A 19,484-nucleotide genomic window follows, 5' to 3' on the forward strand; every position below is an offset into this window, starting at 1 on the left:
CTTACAGTAATAGTTAAAAAGTAAACAATACTAAAGTAGTAACCAGCCTGCTAGTTAGCACGCCTTCGCTGTTTTCTAATGTACTACACCGCTGACAATGCTATGCCGTAAAAAACGCTCGTCCAACTTAAAAATCCTATTTTTAAAAATTGTCTAATGTTTTGACTGAACCGCCCTGTACTGTATCTGCTAGCATATTATATGTTCCGGCTGCTGGTATAAATACACACGAAATATGCCATGAACGCACACTGACTTGATAATACGCAGTGAAGATAGCCAAAATATGAACAGTGAGGTGGCCTCTGCAAGTTATGGGCACACATTGGAAAATAAGCGGAAGTGCTACGGCGTAAAGATGTCAGGTGTCGAGTCCGCTTGACCACGTCACTACCCTCGACCGCTTGCTCTAAAGCGGCATTGCGTCGCAGGTAGATGTCGCAAGGATGTGCGTTTTAAGGCACAGGCTACGGTCTAAAAATAACCGGTGTAATTTCAAACTGGGTGGTTTAGCATCCGGTCACTGTAAAGTGTTCTCACTAATGCTTGGCGTTGCAGATTCGAGTACTGTCTTCATCGTGATTAATGGGAACACGGAACACGGAGTGCCTGCTCTCGTCTACGACTAGCGCCATCTATCGGGGCTTCGCAGAATCAGCGTAAATGCGCAGTGCGCGCATGCACTGCGCACATATGCTAGTTCCTCGCGGCCCCGTAAGAGCGCGCGACGACACGCACTTTCATGTTTACACTGACCATGATCAAGTTAGTACACGTGAGCGGCGCTTCCTTTACTTACCCAGTTAAGAGAAAAAGGCAAAGCTACTTTCTTTAGCTTGTCTTGTCGTAAAATGTTGCTTAAATTAAATAGTCGCACACCTCACGCACTCGCAGAAAGCGACTGCATTGTAAACAGCTGCTCTACGCTTTACTTCTGTGCATTACGGGCATTTATTGCATAAATGTGCTACTAAAGCGTTCACGGTATCCCTGCTTCTGAAAATGTACCTGAAAATGCAGCGTTTCTAAAGCGGGAAGCCTGTTCGTGCTTAGCAGAGGATACTGGTCGCTATGAGTATTTATTGTTACTTTAGATACAAAATGCACTCGTCATTGACAGCTCTTAGATTTGCAGCCTAATTACCAGTAATAGGCCCGCAGGGTGTCTACAGTGTTACTGTCAACGCACTGCATCAGCCGCCACGATCATTCGTTTTTTGTCTCTCGCAGTAATTATTAAAAAAAAAAAGTTGTGACATGAAAGAAAATGCTGCGCGAATCTGTGTAGTGTTTGCTCATTCTTCAAAGCTGCCGGCACGCCGCCTTATTGCTTGTTTGCGATGCAAGACGCGACCAGATTTACCTCGATTGATCGCGACCAGTCGGAGCTGATTCTAGTTGTTCCAGAGTGTCGTAACTCTGCACGCTTTATCTCGAAAGTTCGCTACCAGCTTTAAATTAAGCACGGCCGACAGCGGCGGGCATTCTTTTCGACGACCGCAGAGCACGCTTGTTGCTAGGCCGCCGCCGAGTGATTCAGTCCAATGTGGGCGCAAGTCAGCGCAAATAGAGAGTTTTGATTAGACGCCATTTTTGCTGCCTTTCTGCTCTCCGGATTGCAGTCACCACGATAAAAGTGACGACAGGGCAAAGGTTTTTAGCGAAGACATTCTTGCCACTAAAAGAGCGGTCGTCAACAGCTTTCTCTAATTTAATCATAATTAATTTGTACCCAAAAGGTTATAAGCTCGAAGAAGGACAATTTGCATCGGCAGCGAATACTGCGACAGTTTTTGTTTAAAGAATTCAATTTTAATGCAGTTGCTACTCTGAGTAGTTTACAGCCTTATTCACAGTGTAGTAATTATTCATCTCGATTTTGCAATCTATTTAAAGGATTTGAACATGGTTTAAAGCGATAGCAAGTTCCATTTTAGAGAACCCACTACATTACAAATCAGCTCGCTTTATAGCGGAAATATCTCCTTGAAGGTGCACCAGCGGGGAAACAGTGCAGCTGACGTTGTAATAACGACGTGTTTATTGGTGTAGTCAAGGCCCAGAGAAAGTTATAGAAAGTCTTCCATTCCGTTTAGAGTCCCTTTCGCATCTCGCAGCTTATAGCGCACCCTTTCGTGCGCCTTGAGCCAATGCGAATATAACGTCGTTAAGCTCCGGCGAGCTGCGTCCATTAGATGTGTCTTGTTTACCAGATATGCTTCTTTCTGTTTTTTTTCTCGTTAATCGTCGTGGTAATTGAGTTTCTCATAATGCGCCACAGTGCCTAATTACCCTTTTGCGCAGTTCAGAGAACGAAAGTGCCTTTTTATACAATCCCGACATTTCTCCTCCTCCTCCTCCTCCTCCTCCTCCTCCTCCTCCTCCTCCTCCTCCTCCTCCTCCTCCTCCTCCTCGCACTAGCCACGGGTCTTTTGTTCGTCTTTGTGGGAGGAAAAGCGGGCTGCACTGCATTGGGAGAGGGCGTTTATCAGCTTGGAAAGAAGCCATCGCTGGCGTGCCGCAAATGCATCGACAATGGCCGCCATTATTTGTGCTGCGGCTTTGCTCGTGGCCGGAATGACCGCATCAACGCAACCGCTCATTCTCTCTCGGTGACTTGAGGCCGGCGTCTCGGTGGTGAACACCGTCGGGAGCTCGAAATCGCCGATGAAAAGCCAGAAAAAGAAACAACAGCTCCTTTGCTCCTAACAACTTTTTTTCATGCTGTTGCGTGTAGAGCTTCTGCGCGAAAAGTTAGGCATAATGATCCACTCTGCGCTGATAGGGAAGGCGGTGTAATTAAATTTGGTAGCCGCACCACGCAGAATGTGGGGAATGGGCTAGAGAGATTAACTAGATAATTTCCCGGAGTTTTTTTATTTTTACTTACTTCAGAGAAGCTCGCTCGCAAGCCCAGTTCTGCGTCTTGTGTCAACCACTAACTCGACCACTGACTCGCTCGGCTAACAATTAGAATACTGACTAACTCAGCACTAACACGCTCGTTCGCTCACTCACTGACTCGCTCGTTTCAATCAATCAATCAATCAATCAATCAATCAATCAATCAATCAATCAATCAATCAATCAATCAATCAATCAACCAATCAATCAATCAATCAATCAATCAATCAATCAATACAGATGAATCAATTTAACTGGACTTGCTGTCAGGGACGAATTACCTTTTCGATGGGAACGATTGAACAGCTCTAACATACGGGACGGAAGAGGAGAACGCAGCGCATGTGCCTGTGTTCTGTGCCTGTCCATTAGCACTGTTCAGTCATTTCCACCAACATGCACCAATCAGCCAGACTAAGACCTCTTCTTGAATTACCTCCTCGCGCGAAAACTCTAAACACTTACAGTTAGTCGTAAGATGCTGTCTCCAGGCTTGCAGCTCGTGTTCGCTGCTAATGTAGAGCCAATTTGTTTGCCTGTAACTTCTCGTGTGTATACCTGCAAGGACAAAAAAGTAAAATGGAGAGCTCCGGCTGGTCATTCTAACTTGGAAAAAAAAGGTTTTCGTGAGGCGATGGTTGGCATCAAGGCACAAACTTTGCACCTAAGGTATAGAAGAACACATCACGAAGGTGGCCACATTCACTCGTATTTTGTTTTCAGTTCACCGCTCAATACTTGTCAACTCATAGTCATTACTTTTAATATACGTTGGAGCTACACTGCTGTCATAGAGTTTCTCAAAATTACCCATAGAGGAAAAGCGTGTTGCAATCGTTCGGGCACCGTAGACTAGTGTAGGAATTCCGGGAAGCCCACCCTTCGAAAAGTGGCAGAGAATGCGGATTCAGTCGTAACAATGCGACCTTTTTCGAGAAATGCTGTGCTGATTTTCATACGCCTCTAATATGGAACATTGAATTGTCTAAATTTATTAAATAAGCGAAAACGAATTTACCAGTATGAAGTGGACAGTATAGGGACCTAGCTAGCGGGATCCATGTTTTCAGCGAAATATTAACTAAGCCAAATACGAAACGTCCACATCGCGGAATTCTCGCGGAGGATGAAGAGCTTTTTGAACTCGCCCAGACTGTGGTGCCTGTTTTCCTTCTAGGTGATCTTGAAAAACTCTGTCTGCCATACCAAAATGTACAATAATGAACAGCTGTCGCTTCTCTCGCCCCTGTTATTGTTGTTTTTGTTATTGTTATTGTTGTTATTGTTTTTTCAGTCCAGGATTGCAACGTCACTCAGATGTCGCGCAGCTTTTACGTGCATAATGACGATATTCTTTCCTTTTAGGCACTCCAATCGCACATGCACTGTGTAGCGGTTTAAGATGGACATCTAGTAGGCACCCAAAGGCTAAGGTATCAGACGGTTTGTAGCAAAATGAGGCTTTACTGCGTGCACCTATCGGCAAGGGACGGCGCGGATGGTTTAACAGTAGGCATTCTAACCAGTAAAATAAGCGCTCATGCTAGCGACGCAACTGTAGCAAGAATGTAGAAGGCCTATAGCCGACAAAGCGGCAAAGTCACCAGCAGCGGTCTGAGCTCCGTATAGTTGAAAAAAAAAGGTCACCACTGGTACGCCGGGCCAGTACATTACCAGAAATTGAGGACAGCGCCCGGCCAGTGGCGCTAAGCCTAGCCAAGAGAACTTGAAAGCACTTGCCTCGAATTCCTGATAATGGCTATGGGAGGATTTTCAGGGCATGCGACAAAGCCGACACAACTGATCTTGCTTGCGCTACTGTTCTCCCCAGAATACATAAGGGTGCCCTGAGGGCAGGCAAGGGAGTATACTTAAAATAATCGCTCGATCACTGGTTCTGCTGCGGGACCGCAGCCGTCCACACTACCCAGTTTAGGTTGGCGTGCAGTTTAACGGGATCTCTTACCGGCGTCTTCGTCGTCGTCGTCGTCGTCGAACATGTCGGCCGAAGCGAAGGGCATCGGCAGCCGCGGGCGGCCGTAGTCGGGGCAGGGCGCCGAGCGGCGCCCGTCCGGACAGTGGCCGCGGCTGAGCGGCCGCTCCCAAGAGTAGGCCCCGGGAACGTGGTGCTCGCGCACTTTCTCGCCGCACTGGCTGCACACGGCCGCGTCCAGGGCCCTGCTCTCGGGGCTGCGCGGCAGGGACCGTGAGCGGCGTCCCTGCTGCAGCTGCCGCCAGTGTTCCTCGGCGGCCACCGCGTGAGCGCACGAGGCGTCCATCGTCTCCCAGCGGACGCGGGCGGCGCGCTCGCGTCGGCGCCGGTGCTCGACGCTGGCACCTCCTTGCTGCTTGGGGATGGCGCCGCCGCCATCGGGCTGCTGCCTCTGCGTCTCGGGCGGCCGCCAGCGGCTCGTCGTCGACGTGGAACTGTCCGTCACGTCGGTGCTGTCGCCGTTGCGCGTCGAATCGCCCTCGGCGGCCACCACGCTCTTTCCGTCCGAGTCGGTCGTGGTCGTGGACAGGTTGGACCCGTGGCTCGTCTGGTCGGCGGCGGCCGGAGGCAGGTCCATGTTGAAGCTACCCGAAGTCGTGGCGCTGTCGAAGCTCGGAGTGGGCACCTCCGAGTCGAGGTATTCGGAAGACGAGTAGTGGAAGGGCTCCTTGGGCTGGTCGGGAGACAGCGGTGGCGGCCGCTCTGCTGATGGCTCCGTGGGTGTTTGCCGCTCCGGAGGTGGTGGTCCCTCTTCCAATAGCGGGATCTCTGGTGGCTGCTCTTCCGATGGCGACTGTTCTCCCGCTGGTGGTGGCGTGGTTAATGAAATCGGTGGCGGAGGCAACGGAGGAGGCGGGGTGTCCGGCTTGCTGACAACATCCGGCACTGGCGGCTGGTAGCGTTCGGTGATTTGCTGGTCCGAGTTGCTGTTCTCTTCAGACACCTCGGAGACGGTGGACAGCTCGTCGTATTGTCGTATCTCGGAGCGGCTGATCGCATTCTGGACGTCGCGGAACGTCATCAAGGGCATCATGATGGGTTCCATGTCGTCTGAGTCTTCGTCGTTGCGGGATGAGCACGGTCCTCCCTGGTCGAAGAACGTCGTGCGCGTCAGGTCGGGCGGCTGGTGGGGTGCTGCGCATTCGGAAAACTCGTCGGCGTGGGACGTGGGCCTGCTCTCGGCGTCTCTTTCCAGGGCACCATCCTCGTCGTCGGACTTGTCAGTCCTGTCTTCGTCTTCATCATCGACTCCTTCGGCGCGTCCCAGCGAGTACTCGCCGGACTCCGAGGACAGCAGCTGCTCTTCCTTCTTGGTCGATTCGTCTGACGAGTCGTTGTGGCCCTTTTCTGTCTCTTCGGAGGACAAGGCCGCTTCGTCCGGATCCCGAGCCACGTCCTTCGAGGAGGCCTCGTGCGCCTTCGGAGAAGGGGTCTTCGTACGCGCGCCATTTCTCGACGACGGTGAGCTGAAGAGGCTGGCCGATGACGCTGTCTCGAAGGACGTGTCGGTGCCGTCACGACGAGGCTGACTGCCACTGCTCGTCTCTGCAGACTCCCTGACCTTGGCAGAGTGTTCGGTAGCCGTGACGTATTCAGAGGTGGTGCTCTCGCTGGTCGTGTCCTGCCGGCCGGCGTCTGCGTTTGCCTCTCGCAGTTTGGCCGCCACGGCAGGTCCAGAACTGCTGGTGGAACGTTCGCTCCGCGAGGATTCGCGCTCCGTGAACTGGCTGCTAGACGACTCGCTTTCCGGGGACGTGAGTCCCTCAGCCTGCGCGGGGTGGGTGGTTCGCTTCTCTTCTCTCCTGTGGGATTCCTTGGAGGGGTATTGCTTGACAGACGACGGGTGTTCCACTCGCGGTCCTGAATAATGGGTGCCGCCCACGTCGCGCCTGCTCTCTCTGCTTGGCGCGGCGTCTTCGTGGTTATGGTTGCTGGGAGCAGTCCTCGAACTGCTCCTGGCTTCCCTGAGCGGGTCGATTTTGGAGAGAGCCCTGCTTAGCTCCTCCATGTGACCCATGGTGCGGGGGCTTTTCAACTCTAGGCCACCGTCTTCGAACCTGACGGGCATCAGAGATGCCGCGTCTTGCTTGGCCTTGGCCTGCTTGTGCGGCTTCGGAGACGGGAGCAGCCTCTGCTGCTTGCTCACGAGGTCCACCTCCATGACGTCTTCGTCGCTGTCGTCGCTAACGGACGTGCCGGCCCGGCGCGCATCCTTGGCCTTGCGCCGCCGGGCGGCCTTGTGCTTGGCCCCGCGCGCGGCGCGCGGCGACAGCGTCAGGTAGGCCGGCAGCGACGCCTTCGTCCGGTAGACGGTCTCGGTCTGCGTGGCCTGCGTCTTAACCAGAGCCCGTCGGCGTCCGAACGAGGATCTCTCGAAAGAATCTTGGTAATAGCGAGCGTCCAAGAGCCTTTCTTGGGAACCGTCCGGCGTGGATACGGCGCGGCGCCCCAGCGGCGTGGACGTGGCGGCGGGGCCCCCGAGACTCAGCTCGACGTCCTCCAGACCACCGGCGACCGTGTTGCTGCGCACGAGCGCGTTCGAGTCGAAGCTGACGTGCTTGGCCCGGCGGTCGTCGAGCAGGCCGTCGGGCACTGCGACGCCGCCGTCACTGCGACGCCTCCACGAGGCGTCGTTCAGGGCGTCCACGCTGTGACACTGGCCCAGCGTGACCCGCTCGTACTGGAAGCTCAGGTTGGACGGTCGGGAAGCGCAGCGCGACGCGTAGCTCAGGTTGCTGCTGCTGGCCAGGCTGCCCTGGCTCGTGCTGCCGTAGCTGTTGCAGCTCTGGAGCCTCGGGCGCGCCGAGAAGGACCTCGAGTGAACCACGACTCGCACCGAGTCGCTGTCGGTGGCGTCGAGGTTGCCAAATCGTAGCTTCGGGTCCTGCAGGCAGAACGGCTTGGGCCGCCGACGGAAGCCCGAACTGGCGAAGTCGTCATCGTCGTCCTTACCGCCGCCGGACGGCGGCGGAGGCGGCGGCGGGATGTTCTCGTCGCTGGAGGCGCGCTGGACGCATGAGAAGAGGGCCGCGTTGCAGGGGCTTCCTCCTCCGGTGGCGCTGCTTCCGCCCTGCGCGGCCAGGCAGCCGAAGAGGCTCCTGGCAGCGCCCTTGTCGTCGAGGACGGCGATCTCCTTGCGCGTGATGCAGTACTGTTCGCGGATGTCCTCGCGCGAGTAGATGGGGTGTCCCTTGCGGCTGCGCAGTGCGCTGATCTTGCGCTTCATCATGTCATCGTCGGAGTCGTAGGCGATCGTGTCGGCCGAGAGGTCTACCTGCGTGCCGGCGTCCACCAGGTCTAGCGGCGCGGCAGGGCGCAGTGTCAGCCGGGACGCGTCCAAGGAGTTCCCTGCGTGACAGCGAAATGCGGCCATGAGCAACGCACGCCTATTTCTTTCGTATTCAAGGCAGAGAACGCGCTGTCTGTTTTGTGGCTTCAGTAGGAAGCTATTGCTTCATAAACGAACACTAACAGCGTAGAAAAAAGCTAGTTGTGAAGAATGGTGGGCATACTGAAGAGGGACCTGTGGAGTCATAACAGGTCATGTTGGCAACGAACGATGCTGCTGAACATTATGGAACAAAATGACAAACTGGAGTGCGGAAGAATCGGAAGAAATGAAGTTAAGTAGGATTTCAGGAGCATGCAGTGCCTGCTAAAACCTACATAAGCCTGCAGAAGCCAGCGTTTACATCGACCCGTAATATTTACGTATATCTGGCATGAGTACAAATGCAAACGGGCTAGAACAATCACAAAGAAGCCTTGCCTGAAATTTAAGGAGAAAATTTGCTCCCAATAGAGCGCTGTATTCTCGAAAGGCAGTTCACGACTCCGTTTCGTTTCACACGCAGCAGGGAACTCCGAACGTGCTTCGCTTGCTTGAAAGAGACACCAGCAAGCGGGTCCCTTCACCACTACGACAGCGCCTCCATCACGTGCAAGCCCTTGGCAGTTCAAAGGCCAAAGTTAAGGCCACGAGCATCGAAAAGACCGGGCGAGAACGTGATCCGGCGCCAAAGAGTCGTATTTCTAAATGTTTCTTCCGTTTTTTTCTTTGCTATGCGAGAGCCACCGCGGTAAGCGAACGGGAACACAGCAATACATTTGTTCCTCTACTCGAGGAAGAGTTATTCGACCACCAAGGCCCCACGCGCGCCTCGAATGTGAAATGCAATTCATTTCTGGCTGTCCGTAAATCGAATTCTATTTCGGTGGGACTGTTTTCACGGCGCGATGAATCCCGGTCGATCTCGCTTCGGCCCGTCGAAGGAAATACTCAAGTTTATCAGTGTTTGCGATGGTCTTTGTTTGGAACGAACTCCTGCAAGGAAGGAGAGAATTCAGTAGAAAAAGAGAGCAAGAAGGGCGGAAGAAGAAAGGAGTCAGTGGTCTCTGCCCAGGGTGAAAAAACTAAAGACTTGGACAGAGCGACGGCAATGTGTTTGACGCTGACATGTCCCTCCGCGCACCTCTCTGGGACATTCTATACGCTTCCATCGGTTTTGCCGCCGACTGGTCAAATGGTTTGCGCAAACATCGTCCCAGCGAAGACCTGTTCCTTACCATTAACTGTTTCCCACAATCCATCAGTGCTTGCCTGTTGCCCTGCCGTCAAAGTGGAGAGACAATGCGTTGTGCTTCGACCGCCTCGTTCGAACGCGGTGAAGGAAACGAAAAGGTGAGCGAACCAGTTAGGGACGATAATTCGATTGGGTTCCCCTGCGACTTCGTTACGGCGGCGTCATTCGCGCAGTTCCTGTATTAGCCTCTAGGTGGAGGAAGTGGGAACGCGAGGGGAAGTCGCGTTTTCTTTCGTTCTCATATCTTAAGTCCTTTTGCCGAGTGTTGTGATCACAGCGCGGAAGTTTCTTTGTCATAACGCGTCGCTATAAAGAGCAAAACGCCGCCTGTGGCGCTGCGATGCGAAGTCGTCCTGTGAGCTTACAAGCAACGAAGAAGCAGAAGCAGGGAAGCACATAGAATGCCTTCACAGTGCTTTCAAAGAGGAAGTTAAATTTGTAAATCAAGCTCTTAGCAAAAAAAAAACAAAGAAAATTCGGATTCTATACTTTTTTATGTATTCTAATTATCATAAGCTCTAAGTAATACATTTTAAGTATTCTGCAATTGTTACGGCCCAAAGATGGGCAACATATAATGTCCCCTAAAAAAAATGCTGACGGCCTAGCTCTGTTCGGCCAGGATATACATAGCGAGCGCGCGGCGACATCTGGTTCGGAAGAGTTAATATATGAAACCCGTGCGTTCACTAGTTGCGCCTTTATTCACGATTAAACCTTGAGCCGTCGTGGCGGAGTGGCGTAAGAGTGCTTAGGCTTTTCTTTTCGGCACTATTTCCATGCAATAAGGAAAACGAAAGAGCCGTCGTGGCGGAGTGGCAGCGTCTCCACCTCAAACGCCATGGGCCCTGGTTCGATTCCGAGCCTCGGCACAGGGTTTCTTTTTTTATTCAGTGAGTGTGCGGGGGTCTCAGTGGCTCCCGCCACCAACCACGTAGTTGGTCACGTGGTGCGGCGCGGCGCCATGGCTGGTCACGTGACCAGACACGTGGTTGGTCACGTGATGCGGTGCGGCCACGGTGGGAATGCGAGCACGGCGAAACTGCGAGTTCGTGGCCAATGTAGCTTTCGCTACAAAACAAGTTGCGGAATCGTTCTTTAAGAGCAATTGAAATCATTGCATAGCTGTATTTTGTAGCCGTATGAATGTATCAGCTGAACGGCAGCCACCATCAATTGTAGTAAGGCTGCAAGTTGGGCTAGTTGGTTGGTGGTCATGACTGGAAGAACTTTACTGCGCTAAAAAGACAGATACCATGAAAGTGCTCATGTCCTGTTATTTTTGTAGTGTCTTTCTTCCTGAGCAATAACGTTCTTCCAGTCATCACCAACGTCTCCCAATAAATAGATTTCAGGAAAAGAATGACGCGTAAGAAAAAAAAAAGACAGCGCTCGTCATGTACAGCCTTCCTGATTTTTAATCATATAGCGCGAGCGTCGACCAAACTGCTGGTCAGCGCCCTATAACGGCGATAAGCGTGCAACACGGCGCGAGTTCGCGCACGAAGGGAGAGCGTCGTCTGCTATGCTGTTACGATCACGAGTGCACACGTCCTGCCACAATGATAGTTTGGTTTATGTGGGTTTAACGTCCCAAAGCGACTCAGGCTATGAGAGACGCCGTAGTGAAGGGCTCCGGAAATTTCGACCACCTGGGGTTCTTTAACGTGCCCCTGCCACAATGAGACACGCCGTTCAGTTCTGCCGGCGACCCGGATTGCTACGTGCAAAAGACATCTCAAGTTAAACCTCATTTACAACGCTCAGTGCTTGATTCCCCGCTCTTTACGGTTAACCAGCCTGGTTCTTCAAAGTTTGGAGTAAGTGTAGTCTCGAAGGCTGAACGGCTGGCACTCCAAACGCTCTTCATTAGAAAGACAAGGTCAGGAAGCTTGAAAACGGCGACTCTTTCGCTAGACGCCGGTTAGAATTCAACTGGCCTGAAGATTTAGCTCGCATACAACTGCACCAGTCCTTTCAGGCTGGCTTTCAATCGTGGGAAGATCAACGGTCTCACGAGAACAAATTGGGAAACACGTTGTCATACTATCAGGACCGGTCTCCGGATGGTCCCAGATTGTGTGTGCACTATCAGTCGTCTTACAAGCAGGACAAACAAAGTGGAGCCTCGGCGTAAATTTTAACCCCCCCCCCCCCCCCCCCCGCCCACCCCACCCCCCCCCCTCGTGTTAAGAAAGTTCACTCGCGATGCGGAATGTGCTGTGAACTTGGTCTACCCGTCGCGCCGAGATGAAGTCTGCACGTACGCGCCTGTCGGTGGCTTTTCCAAGCTATGCACACGGTCTACGGTTTCTCGCCCTGTCTAGCCAGGAAAAAGACGGTACTAAAAGCCTGCGTACTAATTTCGCTACTGCAATACTCCAACCGATAACGGTATTGCCACCGTGTTGTCGGATAAGCACGACGACAGAAAGAAGACGACGTCCTTCTTGGAAGACATTGTGCCATGCTTACTAAGGAGAAGACGACATTGGCACTTACACTCGGATCGCGCGAGATTAGATGACAAATGTTCAGAAATAGCTGCAGAAGCTGCTGGCTGACAACCTCAGAACACTGCTCCCACAGCACAAGTCACTGTATTACCACTTGTGCCGCAATGCGTCAGACCCTGTAATCTATGGACTACTGCAAATACACAAGCCTGAGCTCCTGTTGCGTTCAAAGGTGGATTTAACGCATACCTCTATTCAAAACTCTTTATCTCCAAAAGTTTTTTTTATCTAAAAGTTTTTATACTGAGCTATCTCACCGCTCATCGGCAGGAGCTCTACGCACATAAGATCGTGACCTTGAAACCGAAGACGGGGAAATTATGGTCTTTCTCTGTGAAATCGCCCTTTACAAGCGTGTCAATGGATGTCTGCACCGACGTCCTTGATATTGACTCCACGTTGCCAGAAATGACCACAGTTGATGTACAATATATGGCTCGACTACAAGGTTTCTGTCTCTCAAATACCTATGAAATTTTTGAGCAAGTTCTGACGAAGAAAATTCACGTATCAGCTGCGGGCGCATCTATTTCCATGACGGTTGCCTGGTTTACAGTCGAATAATACGAGGCTCGGGCACTGGCATTATTCATGCCTGACCCCAAACTTTTTCTGAGGTATGTGCATGATTACTTTTGCGTCCTGAATAAAAAAAAAAAGCATTGGATAGCTTTACTCTACACCTGAACAGCATGGAAGCAGTTGTACAGTGTACGATTGTAGAGAAAATCGATTGTTGTCTCCTTTTCCTAGGCGTACTCTTCTTCCGAGAATCTTCACGACTAACATTTAATAATTACAGAAAACGAAATCACACCGATAAATACCTTCATTTCAGTTCTGTCCATCCTGTTTCCCAAAAGCGTTCCGTGGTTATCTCGCTCCTCCGCCGAAAGGAAAGAATCTCTACCAAACGAGGCGACCAGGCTGCTGACTCGGAGCTCATTGGCCCGCGATTCGGCTGTTTGCGGCTATCCTGGACAATTTATTGATTTCGTGGAAAGCCTACTCTCCTGTCTTGCGCTCCGTCCCACCTCAGGCACCGAGGAGCGAGCTGCGATTCCATACATTCCGGGCATTAATGGAACGACGGGCCGTAAGTGCTGCTGTGACGTAGTCTGCGCATGTGCCAATCCACAGGCTCAGGAGTGAATAGGGGAGATAAAGGCAAACTGATAAATAATACTTGCCAGGCGTCGTATATGCAATCCCACGCGGCGACTACGCAGTTGTGCATGTCTATGAGACACCGCCTCATCTATTTTTTTTAACGCGACAGCGTTAAGTAGCTCGTGTCGCAGAAAAGCCGGTGTCATCGGCGGCGTTGGCCGTGAGCGAAAAATCTCCCCTCCTCCTCCTCCTCTTCCTCCTCCTCCTCCTCGCAATGTACGCCACCGCGCCAACAGATAGCGCGCGATGGCAGCACCGCCCGCTGGTCTCGTTCGGGCGCAGTGGGGCCGTGCGGGCACGCAGGAATCACGCGGTGAGCGGCGAACAACGCAGCGCACACCCAAAGCGCGTTCACCACGAAGCTTGCGGCTTGCTGCCCGTTCGTTCGGCGCGGAAGCTATGCTGGCGTTCGTGGCATCGGGTTTGTCGAGAACGATGCGCCGACGAACTACGACCGCAACTTGAGTTCCGCGTGTTTTGGTAAGGCGCCTGGCAGCGCTTCTACGTGGTTTGCCGCTCCGCGCGTCCGTTTCACCGTACGTAGCAAAGCGATGTGTCTAACGGGCAAGGCGTCGCGCCGAACGGGAGATGGCGTTCCGTGGACTCCCTGGCAGTGCTGCAACACGCTGTCGCATTCCACTCTTAAAGGCGAAGCTTAAGCGACTTCCAATTTTTTTTTTCAATTCCAGCCAGATACGGCGCATCAGACCGATCCAGGCACACTCCTACCCTCCTTTCTTACTCTTTCCCGTCGGCTAGCCTTCGCACCTGCTCCATGGCCATGGGGGAGAGAACTCTCTTGACGGCTTCTTGCGACAGAACGCGCATGAACTGAAGCAGCCGCAAGCCATAGCCACAAGCGGCGGCCGCAAGCAGCCTCAGAGATCTGTGCAGGCAGCCGCTCCTAGACTCGCCTCACGTGGCTTACCGCCGCATCAGGTCAACTAATTGAATTAAGGCGTCCAAAGGGCTCTCATTGCGAAGCGAGCAATGCGGTTGGCATTGAAAAAAAGTAGAGGAGGTGCTGAAGGAGACAATGAGTTTTGAAATAAGTTTGCGGGGACACCTGAACGACGTGAAGAATGTCGAGAAGAGCAAGGTTCCGGGCTTGTTGGTAATGCATTGCACTTAGAAACAGCGCGATGAAACGCGGACAACACGAAGAAACGACACACACGAGCGCTTGTGTATGTCGTTTCTTCGTGTTGTCCGCGTTTCATCGCGCTGTTTCTAAGTGCAATGAAGAATGCGCGCGTGGCTTAGGAACGCGCTTTCCGAACATTACATATCTGCCAACCACAGTATCGACTGGGCACAGGCACGTGTGCTAGCGAATGAAGAAAAAAACAGCATCCCGGTCTTATCTGAAGTCGTTGATTATTCGCGCGGCAGTGCCGGAAAGACAGATGGAAATCTGCAACCAGTATACGTAAGATGTCTGGGCAGTCACGCGCCGTATTTAAAGCGACGCTGTCGTAGGATACAACTCAAGAACGCAGCGGCTTTTCCTCGTCAAATGACTCCTTCTAGCCAATGCCGTCGGCCGGTTCTAATGACACTGCTTGCGTTACAATTCAGGGAGCGGCGCCACAATGGAGAGTGGGTTCTATCCCCGACCATAGAGGGAAGCGATTATCCCGTTTCATCTACAACTCCCTGCTTAGTCACACTAGCAAGGTCATGCGAATTGGCCGACGTCTTTGGCAGGAAGGGGGTAGTTTGATGGGGAAAAGCCGCTGCGTTCTTGAGTTGTATCCGACTGTAGTTAGGCCTCGCCGCGATTGTGAACAAGGCACGGCGTGGAAGTCGCAACGCCATTCCATCTTTCTTTTCGTCACCGTTCCTTCTTCGTCAATGCTCTGCAGCCTCTATGACTTCAATTTCTCCAGCATACACGCGCTGAAGCTTTGATAAAAGCTAGCGTGCTGAGCGGAGGCGAAACTGGAAACAACACGTAGACATTCAGGTCTATTCAACCGCGTCTGCCCAACACCAACCCGTGCACTCTTTGCACAATCTGCTGAGAGACGCCGGGAATGTGTTTTGCACCGTCATTCTTTAGCGAGCCGCCTCAGCTCTTACGCAGGCCGCTTCCAGCTCGCGAGCAATGCTAACGTAATGAATTTCGCGCGCGTTCCAAGGCGGCGCCTGTCGCCTCTTGTGCTCCGGCTAGCCGCTCGCTGGCTGCGTTCCTCAAGTGTTTCTGGACGGCCTAGCGTGTCCCGTGTCTCGAAGCACGAACAGCGGTGGCGGGAGGCGAGCGGGTTTGAAGGGACGGAGCGGTGTTCTCCGAGAGGCCGCTGTCCCGGCTGCTCTAATTACCGCCTGACGTGCCTTGTCGCGGTCTTCGCGGGCGCGCTGTTGGAATAAATTACCTCGTTACTCTCTGCGTCGCGCTGAAAACGGAGTGGCTGGCTGGCAGCAGCACGCCTATATAATACAAATTGCACTCTTCGTGTTGATAATTTTTATTTAGTGGTTTATACTTTTACACATCAATTATGCCACTCGAAAATTAGCTCGTTGAGTGTAGTTTTTTTTTGGACACCAGAAACCTCGCACAAGCAGCTCTAAGCAAAGAAGGTTGTTTGAAAGTAGCAGCAGCCTTCACGAAGCGGGCTGTATGCGTGCAGTTGTGAATGTTCAAGGCTTATTTGCAAGGACTCCAGAATCTCGCGAGAAAATCCAACGGGAAAGACGTCGCGGAAAAGTGAATCCAGAATTAAAAAAAACAATTAGCAAAAAGCGTGTGTTGTGAAGCGCGTAACTTAAAACTGAAGTGGGACGTTCAAGGCAAGAAGGTGAGGTTAATTATTTTTTTCTTCGGCGCTCGGCACTTGGTTATGTATACCGCCTAACAACGAAAGCCAATTGTGTATGCAGATTCACTCTTCCGAGGTGCTGTCTATGAAATGTGTAGCCTGTAAACTTTAACCTCTCTGTAATGCACGAATCAGTGCGTATACATTCTTGCGTCCTCACGTGAATGCGTCTTGAAGTTCTTACTGTCGCCTCGACAATTGCTACTATTGCACTTGAGCAAGCGAGAATTGCGATATCATGCTGAATTTGTCGCCTATACATATTTCACTTTATTTTGTAACACACCTCTGAACTCCGATACGTCTAATCTGCGCATCAGAAGTAATTAGGCGGGCTGTACAAAAAAATAGTTTCAACAGTCTAAAGCTGTACTTTACGTAGTGAGAAGTCAGCGCATCAGCTGCTGTGCCGTTAGCTCTAGTGACTAGAAAGCTTCACACACCGGCAAACCAATTGCAAAATTGTTTTAAGTACTAATGAATACGTACAAATAGCTTCACGAAGACAGCACCAGATTGTTTTGCGTTAGGCAGCACTAGATGGTGCCACGTTTTCCAAAGCCTTTCTTGTGGTATTGTAACGCTCAAGTACTTCATACATTGCCTGGACACAGGGACCGTACCATCGTTCTCTACTGGACTTCATCAAACCAGCTAGCCTTTTTCCTTTCATTTAATCTCTACTACATCATTCATCACACCTTCACCCATCATTGATGCCCACGGGCAATAAATTTCGCTTAAAAAAGTGCGTGTGAGCAACAACAACAACAGAAACAAACGTTATCTCCTCATAACAGCTGTACATGCATACTTGTGGACATGGTAGTAGATAAATGCACGCTGCGCGGCCTGGAAGAATAGTTGCACCCTGGCTGTTAAAATGTATACAGTGCATGTAGTGTTTTGCATACAGACGGCATGAAACCCTGTTGTAAGTCTGGGGGTCGGTGCTGTCGTGTTTACTTTTTTGTGTGGCCGTAAGACCCTGCATTCCGAACGTGGCCGTTAATTACACGTTTGCCTGTTGCGCAGCTCGTTCTCTCCCTCTTTTTTTTTCCTGCTTCCTTTCGTCTCTACACGTGTTATTCCTCTGCTCTTCTTACCGGCACTCGCGAGATGTTGTGTAACAGGCTACATCATACGATGAAAGGAAATCAAATATCGCCAAAACACGGTTTATATCTAGACAGCTGGAAAACACGCTAAATGAACTTATCTGTGCAGGGTAACCAACCTTCAGGAGCAAAAAAAGACTGCTATCGCACTTTCGTATGCGTCAAGGTCGACCTGTCTATGTCCACAGCTCTGTGGTGTTTATTTTCTGCTTGTCCCTGCATATAATATTATGACTTCTCACGTAAAAAAGTGAATGGGGAAGGATGAATTAGAAAATATATGCCCTGGCTTCCAAGGTTCGGCGTAAGACATCAAACTTGTGTAAGTGGTCAGCTTAGGACCGTTTCCTCGCCTCTAAGGGTTAAACGCTCCGGTGTCACTGAGCTCTGCCGTAAAAAAGCCTTCCACTAAGCTATCCTATTTGTCCCCTCTTTTTTGTTTTTTTCAAGGGACTTTCATTTATTTGATTCATCATGCATCAAAAAGAAAAGCAACACTTATAACAACTTTTTGTATTGAAAAGCATAGCGTGAAAAAAACTAGAGGCAAATAGTTGCGTCAAAAATGGACGCTCGGCTTGAACACGAACGATTCTGGCCTCAGGGCGGCTTAGGAAATCGGATAAACGGTCTGACTACAAACGCTCCCGGTGCTGTCCGAACAAAAAGTAATCTTGGGGAGTGCAACGAACGGGGGCTCAGAAATGTCAAAATAAATTACGCCGTTTCTTTCGGTGGTTTCGCGAGCAACGTTTTGCGAGGTTGGGAAACGCCGAGATGTGCGGCTTCTTTTCTGGTGTCATGTCGCGGGGCCGGGCGTTGCGTTACGAAACTGGCGTGGTGTCGTTTCGGTGGAGGTCCCGATTGTAACCCAAACTCTGTACAACGCTGCTCGTAACAGAGTTTAGCAAAAAGGACCATGCCGTTCTAGTCCTAGCGAACAACATTTCTTTCTTGTCTTGCAGGGCAGTCGCCTGAGTAAGAGAACGTAAAGAATTAAATGCTTAGTGTCTCATCCCGCAAATGAGGTGGACAGGTGACAGCGTGACATGGAAGATTCCTCTGGTGGCTTGTTTTGCGAGTATCCCTGGCCTGAATTGTTCATTGGCTTATTGGTTTATTGGAGGTCAGCAGGAGAGGCTTTTGCCCAGGAGTGGCCGTAGATGGACTGATGGTGATGATGATGATGATGATGGTGATGACTGGGATGACGTGCACAGCTGCCGGGACCATGATGCGTATGACGAGCAGTTGATGCGCGAACAGAATGCATTCGCCGCGATGATAGACGAAAGGCCTAATATGCTAGCTACCTTCGTTAAAAACGTTGACAAAAGAATCTCTAATGAAGACCCGCATGTAACGGGGGACTGAGAAAAAGTACCGGCGTTTTTATGACACCATGTATTCTTTTCTTCGCAGTTTTTCTTTGTCTTTGCATCATTACAATCTCTTCACATCATTTCACACTATGTTTGTTTTTCTGCCTTTGATTCGTGATTGAATACAGTTAGCTAGTGCATTTTCTGCATTTTTTTTCTAGACCATACGAACTCTACAAAGGGCAAATTACCCTGACAAGAAAGGCTTCCTTCAGTTCACAGACTAATGCGTTCTTATCCGCCAGTCTTGCTATCAAGATGAACCACAATCGCCACCACTACAACCATCTCTTCGTTTGTAAGCTAGCAACTCTGGCAGCGTGTGAAGTTATACAAGCTCTGGACTGCTCGCGTGTGCACAGTGTTTAGATGTTTACGCATTTTTAAGGCGTTGCAATACAGCGATACTTTCAAACGATGCTCGGGCAACATATATACGCTTCTGGAAGCGTCGTAGGCAGAGCAGTTTATACGAACAAAAAAAAAAGAGTTTATTGAAACAAAATAATGTGTAACAGCGAGCAGCCTAGCAGGCTTTCAGAAATATTCTTTCCTACATAACATCGTCCACGTTTCTGTCAGGGTCGTGAAATGCTTTCACACAACCTTTGGAAAGCGTCGCGAAAGCGCGGTTTTCTGGAAATTTTTATCTTCTGCAAGGAGCATCCAAGAATATCTGGAACATTCCAGTGTTTTCATCTCTCTTTTACGTGGCCGTAGAACGAACACGGGTTCCTTGTTTCTCCCCCTATAGCTGCCTATGGTACGATGGCACTGTCATTGCTCGCTACACGCTAAGTATATACTCCGGACCCTACTTTTAGGAGGAGCTCGTAAAAGCAATATCGCGAGCAGTATAGAGGGGCAATGCAGGGCGAATCCGATTGCTCGTGGCCGGGCCGCATTTATGGCTGAACCCGACGGGTAATGGTTGCATACATGGGCTCAGAGGAAGCGTAATGCAGGGAACAAACCAATGCGAAACAGCGGAAGAAA

The 19,484-nt window shown here is 51.0% G+C and overlaps 1 protein-coding gene across 2 annotated transcripts in view; it reads right to left on the reverse strand.

Moving 5' to 3' along the window:
• Positions 1-19,484, reverse strand: part of LOC144099035 (uncharacterized) — a 187,983-nt gene that overhangs the window by 36,761 nt on the left and 131,738 nt on the right. For both annotated transcript variants that reach the window (XM_077632048.1, XM_077632049.1), the window contains exons 2-3: positions 4,871-8,245; positions 3,370-3,462 (exon numbers count right to left, since the gene is read on the reverse strand). In XM_077632048.1, coding sequence (XP_077488174.1) covers positions 3,370-3,462; positions 4,871-8,245 — 3,468 coding nt within the window. The remainder of the gene's footprint in view (positions 1-3,369; positions 3,463-4,870; positions 8,246-19,484) is intronic.

This window comes from Amblyomma americanum, chromosome 7, assembly GCF_052857255.1.
Source record: "Amblyomma americanum isolate KBUSLIRL-KWMA chromosome 7, ASM5285725v1, whole genome shotgun sequence".
NCBI lineage: Eukaryota > Metazoa > Arthropoda > Arachnida > Ixodida > Ixodidae > Amblyomma > Amblyomma americanum.